General features: G+C 34.0%; 1 protein-coding gene across 3 annotated transcripts in view; it reads right to left on the bottom strand.

The window, feature by feature from the left end:
• Positions 1-1,570: 1,570 nt before the first annotated feature.
• Positions 1,571-6,686, bottom strand: part of SAB (HYPERSENSITIVE TO PI STARVATION 4) — a 28,864-nt gene continuing 23,748 nt past the window's right edge. For 2 of the 3 annotated variants that reach the window (XM_020363051.3, XM_020363053.3), the window contains 6 exons: positions 5,930-6,031; positions 5,647-5,826; positions 5,127-5,456; positions 4,861-5,028; positions 4,169-4,538; positions 1,571-2,238 (listed from right to left, as the gene is read on the bottom strand). In XM_020363051.3, coding sequence (XP_020218640.1) covers positions 2,129-2,238; positions 4,169-4,538; positions 4,861-5,028; positions 5,127-5,456; positions 5,647-5,826; positions 5,930-6,031 — 1,260 coding nt within the window. In that variant the 3' untranslated portion in view covers positions 1,571-2,128. Of the gene's footprint in view, positions 2,239-4,168; positions 4,539-4,860; positions 5,029-5,126; positions 5,457-5,646; positions 5,827-5,929; positions 6,032-6,686 lie in introns of those variants that run through there. The other variant, XR_014434696.1, reaches the window with a different exon arrangement.

Raw genomic sequence — 6,686 nt, 5'->3', positions numbered from 1 at the left:
GATTTGCATTACAAAGATGAATTTAACCTCTTATTACACAAGTTTCCCCCCCCTGTTAAACTCTTATTATACGAGTTAAACAGGACAATGAGATATTATTGGCCTGGCACAATTTTTTTTTTGTTCAATAAGCTTTTGTGGATTGAGAATGTATTAATAATTAAGATTGGTTGTGGAGCTTTCTAAACTAAATTAAGAAGGACTATTTTGATAAGTTTAAACTTGAAAGAACCTACAAAAAATCATACACCACTTTCATGACTCATGAGCAAACTCCTAACTCTTAGCAAAGAGAACACCTACTCGATTAACAGTTAAGTACATCGAAAGTTATCAATATCATTATGGGCTTTTGGACGTGAAACATGTGCAGTAGTTGCCTTGCCGGAGAACAAATGAAGAGTCTCATACCAGTCTCTGCAACTAAAATCTAAATATCTGAAATAATGGCACCATATAGATGCTGTATAAATTACGAGAAAATACAAATAAAATTTAAGGTCGAGGCATGCGATGGCATTGTTTTTAAGGATTTGTTTGCCACAAAATATTAATACTTTCAGATTGCGTTAATGTCTCAGGATATTAATTAGGCTCTTTCAGGATGAACTTAAGTGACAAATGTAGAAATGTATTTTTTGTTAACTAGTCTACAGAGAAAGGAAAAGAGGAACAAGAAAAGGAGAGGGAAGAGAGAAAAAACAAAGATGTGATATTTATAATGAGGATTTAATTACAATTTATTTGGTTTTACACTGTTATTTAATTATGAATATCTATGTATTATAAGAATACTGACTTTCTTAATAATTGTTTTAAAAGTCATGTTTAGGAGGATATCTAAACTGGTTATGATAAAATATCAATTTTTGGCTAAAACTTTCGTAGTAATATGATTATTTAAGTACTTGGAATTGAAATAAAAGATAAAATATAACTGCATTTACTTTTCCATATATTTTACTTTTTTATAATTAAATAATTTTTTATCGTACATTGGTCATGCATGTATTTTTTTTAATTCGTTTTAGTCATTTTAAGTGTATTCGTCCACATTTTGAAGAACTAATCTTCCATTGAAAGAGGTGAATTTTTTCACCAAAAAATAAATGAAGTGGAAGCTCAATAGATTTATTTTTCATAATCTCTCTTTGAGAAATAAATATAAATGCTTTGTATTGTTTTGGCATGATTTTTCTTGTTATTTGACCCATATATCGGTTAGATATGGTTAGGCGGGACAACTTTGGATGTGTAGGGCATTACAATTGTTAATGTTCAAATACATGAGACATAAGTTATTATGACTTAGATCTTTGATAAAAAACATTATATTTTTTATTTTTTATACAATTTTATTCGTATTTTATTATTATTTTTACGTACTAAAATAATCATCATCCTTTCTCGGTACTTTTTTCGTTGCAGAATATGCTTATACACACTCCTATATCTTACGGATCTAACACAATTCCAGTAGGCCAAATCCCTTGGTTTAGAATAATCTTTCTTTTGTGCGAAGATTTTTGTCCATAAAAAAATATTTTTTAATCCTAAACAAGGATCTCCGTAGGGAAGAAGATATTGCTTTTATTCTATTTTTTCAAAATATAATCAAATGTATGTACATAATCATATCACCCTCTAGGCTCCTATTTTTTTTTTTTTTTTACTTCTAATAAATTAAGCCAAAAATTGCACATTGACCAGAAGCTACAGGAATATACAAGCCGAAAATGACGTAAGAGATGAACGCAAAGGTTGTCTTCACCGGTGACTGTAGTTGTGAAGGAATAGAAAAATGTTAGATGTGCGGTTGATGTTGGATAGAAATGTTAGATGCGAGATGAAAGCAAGGCCCTTTTCACCGATGACTTAAGTTGCCACACAAAATATACTATGAACAGCAACCAACATCAACCACGCATTGCCCAAATATCGATTCGAAGTTCTCTTTCCATTCCAAGCGCCCTCTGCTCAAGATGTCTAGATTTCAACCGAGGTTCTTCTCAATAGAGAAATATATTCTATCACCTTTGTGTATCCTTTAGAGTATTTAAGGACTAGATGAAACGTGCGTCATGCTCAGCTGAAAAGTAAGAAATCCTTTAGATAACAATAAACATTTCTATTCATGAAAATCTTCATATGGTGAGGATCCACTTGAAGAATCACTGTCAAATGGAGTTGTCTCTCGTGGTGATGATGGTAGAGAGTCTCTTTGTTGAGAAGATGAACCTGGATTCATCAAGTAATCAAATGAACAAGAAGGGATTAGATTAGCAAAGAAGAATAAAAAATATCAGGAAGCCAAACATTAAAACACAACACGGCCTTGAAGAACAAAGGAAATGACGAAACTTACCAAAAACAAACTAGCTTTGAATAGTATCGCGCATACGAGGAGTTTAGAAAAATGTGTTTGTTGTAAATGTTAGATTCAAAAGGCCAGTATAATCTGAATGTTAGGGTATTCAAACAACTAAAGTGTTCCCTCCATGTCATATTATATGCAAATGTCATTTTGAGTATTTTAGTTTAATCAAAAATATTTTCATTTTAGAAAACCAAGAAATCATTTTTTTTTTCAACTAATACAATCATTTATTGGTATATGCACTAGATACTTAAAATGGATACACAGCTACATTCTAACTCTTTTAACAAGGTTATTCATATTAAAAATAATCACTATATAGCGACTACCATGAGTTAGCAATCACGAGTAATCCAACCAAGTAATAGAGAAATTAATGAAACCCATTATGCTTTTACTTATTCAAGCAATCAACCTTAAAGAGTTGGTCGAGAGAGAGAGAGAGGAGAGGGAGAAGAAAAAAAAGAAGAAAAAAAAAGGAGCCCCAACTTCGCACATTAGTGTTCAGCAGAAGAGGTATCAAGGGTTTAGATAGCTTCTGAACCATGTTTAGAGAAAGGGAATGCACACAAAGCGAAAGAAAGTGAGGAGAGAAGTAGCAACTTAAGCTAAATCTGGTCCATCACATTATTTACTCTAACAACAAGAGCATTGCATAATCCAAATACAACAATCCCTTAACGCGTACAACCTAAAAGACAAAAACATAGTTCATAAAAACTTAAAATCTACTAGTCTTTCTTAACAATTGAGCAAGGAGAGGGGGAAAACTTATGTGCAATACCATAGGTGCTTTTGGTTTTGTTCATTAATCAAAATTAGAGTTTCATCTTGATAATCCATGCATTAAGGGTTGGTGTGGTGGGCCACTGAGATGAAAGTTCAATTTTCATTGAAGAATAAAAAGTTTCCATGCATGCCCTGCACCTAAGTTTTGTCTAAAGGACACTTAAGTCCTTGAATATTTTTTGGTATACTTCCTTATAAGACCTATTCAGAAACACCAATTTACTAATCATCGCAGTTCCTTCTCAACAAACCCATTTTGAAGTTCAAACCTCCATCTAAAGCAAGCCTTCGGTTTGAATAGCTGTACACTATAACAGAATTATTACAAATGGAATTTTAGACCTCAACTTCTCTTTCTTTCAAGGCATACATTCAGGCCAAGTTCAGTAACAGTAGCCCACATATGTTTGTACTGTAACTAATTTTAAATGGAATAATTTTTAGGGATTCTTGGTGAACACATGGTATTTCCTTTCACTGTGAAGCAATTTCTCATCACCTGTTCAGAAGATTTTGCAAAGGCTTTCCCATTGGGTTGGGTTTTGGGCATGGGCCTTGCACTGTTTGGTGCTTGACTTCTTAGAACCAAAGACCAATAAAAGAGGTTTTCTTGGCAAGAGTGGAGTATGAACTTATGTCCGCAGATATTTTTGACATTCTCTGGTGTATTTACTCGGAGAAGGGCAGTACTTACAAATGTCTATTTCGATTATGTCAGTTTTGGAATAGGATTGTTTATGTCAAGAGAAGTTGTTATATATGAAGAGAGAGAAGACAACTTTGTTGCATCCTTTCCTTGAGCCATTTTAGTTTGGTTTCTTTTTGGATCTTTATAGGGGATTTTTTATCCTTTTAATAATAATTCTTTTGCCATAGGTATACTTTCTCTCCTTCGAATAATGTATTCTTCTAAACAAAATCCAAAAAACAAAAAGCCACCTATGAAACAAATATTAACATAGACAAACAATAAAAGCCATAGCATTAAAGTGACAAACCAACCTTTCTGTCCTCGGGAACGGAACTTCTTAGTGTGCCTCCTAATAAGCTTTTTAGCTTTTGTAATTGTGAGCTGCCGAGCAAAAGGAGAGAACTCGATATCACTTTCACTCCAATCAGCTTGAAAATCATTCTCTGCTTCTCCCCTCATGGTTCGGAGCACAAATGCCTTGGCCTTACGGCGTTGAGTATTGAAAAGTCCTCTTATGGATGTCACAAATCCATCACCTGCACCATCACTTGGACGCTTAGGCCAAGATGCTGGATATTGATCAGACTTTCCTGCCTGGCCTTCATTGTCACTAAAATTAAGATCAATTTCAGGAACACCACCAGTGGGCTGACTCTGACCTTTGTCTTTAAATTTCCTACCCTGCATGATCCATATAAAAGAAATACATTCAAAGGATTTTAGAAGAACAATTAAAGTTTCCATCAAATAGACCTATGTTATTAAAGTGTTTTTCTTGATCGGTAAAGCCTATTTTAAAGGAAATCAGAAAAATAACTATTTCACTCAAGTTTCTATTCTGTCAAGTTACTATAAGTTTTAACAGCGTGTTTGTTTTATAATGTACACATAAATTTGCAGTGTTCGGTAGATACAGCAGGTATGAGTAAAAAGGAAATCGGCAAGGTTGTATATAACTATTAATAACAATATGAAAGGAGAGGGAACTGTAAGTCATTCTCACCTGCATTCCAGTTACAGACTTTAGGACTCCCCAGATGATGTGCTTCTTAACTCGTGAGAAGAGTCTTCGCCAAGTTCCAGTAAACTCGGTTCGATGAAACTGATCCATCAGTAATTTGAGATCATTTACAACAAATCTCTGCCCTTCATATGTAACCAATAACTCAACCTGCAAGAAACAGTCCATGACAATTAGCTGAAGTTTGAATTATTGCATCAAAAGTGATGATAGATAACAATTTTACCAAAAGGCCCAAAATAACCGACCTGGCTAATTTTGATGTTGTGAAACTCCATCATCTTTCGTGGCCTAGATCTCTTCTCTTCATGCGACTTAACCACCTTTTTCTCTTCATGAGATGAGCGACCACCTTTGACACCTTTTGAATCTTTTGTTTTATTCTTAGTGACTTCATCTTGTTGCTCAGTAGAACGAAATTGGCCATTTTTCGAGGAAGAGAAGCTTTGCAACACGAGTTCATTAGCTACAGATTCTGCCACTGTCTCTTCCCAACTTCTGTCAAAAGATGATGTCCTTCTCAGCTCAGGAGATGTACCAGTACCAGGGTTTGCATTAACATTTTGTGTTTTGGATGCCTGCAAACAGGTTTCAGAAACTCCTTGAGAAATCTAGCATCTAAAATTAATAAATTGGGAGAATATAAGAAAAGAAAAAGCTTTTTTCCACCCTAGCTCTCCATCAATGCATACCAACATTAGCATTTGCTGGTATTATTAATAATCTGACTTGAGAATCATGTATTAGACAAATTTATCAAATACTCACTTGAGCTGAGTCAACATGAACTGAAGGCAGACTTGTTGTGGGAAAGAGCATTGCAGATATGCCAGATTTAGATGAGGCCTCAGACTCTTTTATTGAGTGACTGCTTGAAGCAGAAGCTTCAAGGAGTGAACCTTTCTTTACACGCCTTGCACCTGCAGTGGTTGAAACCTTCCAAACCTCCTGTACAAATAACAACTATTTTAACATCTGACATGGTTTTTCTGCTAACTTAGCCTTGTTTTTTGAAGACATCATAATATGAGATTTCTAATCCTAAACTAACCTGTCGACGTTGGGAATCTTGTTCTTCTTCTGGGAAGAAATATTCCCACATCATTCTGTACATTGTCTCTGTTAAATGGATCTTAAGGGGATAAATTTCTACCTACAGTGAAAAGTAAGTTCATGTAAGAAACAAGCTGAACCAACATAGACATTCTAAACAAACTGCTCGTAGATAATAACAAGTTTAGTTTCGGGTTCTGGAAAACACAATGCAGATTTAACATTTTATAGCTCCTTGTCCTTGATATTTACATTTACTCTATCATGCAATTGAATGTTCAATATGAAAATGAACTTCACATTGTAATAAAAAAAAAATTAAAAATTCAAAGAAAGGTGTATCGTAGGCATGTTAATGGAAAGACCTTTGTTGATAGCAGCTAACCAAGCCACTTATGTGCTATATTAAATCCCACAAAAACTTTAGAAGTACAAGGGTAATGACATATGAATTTTCCAGCTCTAAAAAGTATGGGACATTTAAATTCCTTCTCACACTAGTGCCCACCAGGCATGTCTTTTAACAAATATTCAGTATATGGAAGGAATCAGTGTGCAAAAACATTCTGATTCTGACTTGACAATATTATATTATTTCAGATCTACTTGAGATAAATATGACATGGTTTCAATTTTAATCAATGACCACCAATAAATATAGCAAGAAAGAAAGCCACTTAGGATAAGAATGAATTCTATTTCTCTGCACTGATTTTCCCTGTGTTTAAGGATCCAAAAGAACCTAATTGAAATGA

Source organism: Cajanus cajan, chromosome 6 (assembly GCF_000230855.2).
Source record: "Cajanus cajan strain Asha chromosome 6, NIPB_CcT2T_4, whole genome shotgun sequence".
Taxonomy (NCBI): Eukaryota; Viridiplantae; Streptophyta; class Magnoliopsida; order Fabales; family Fabaceae; genus Cajanus; species Cajanus cajan.
This window is presented reverse-complemented; position numbering and strand designations above follow the sequence as displayed.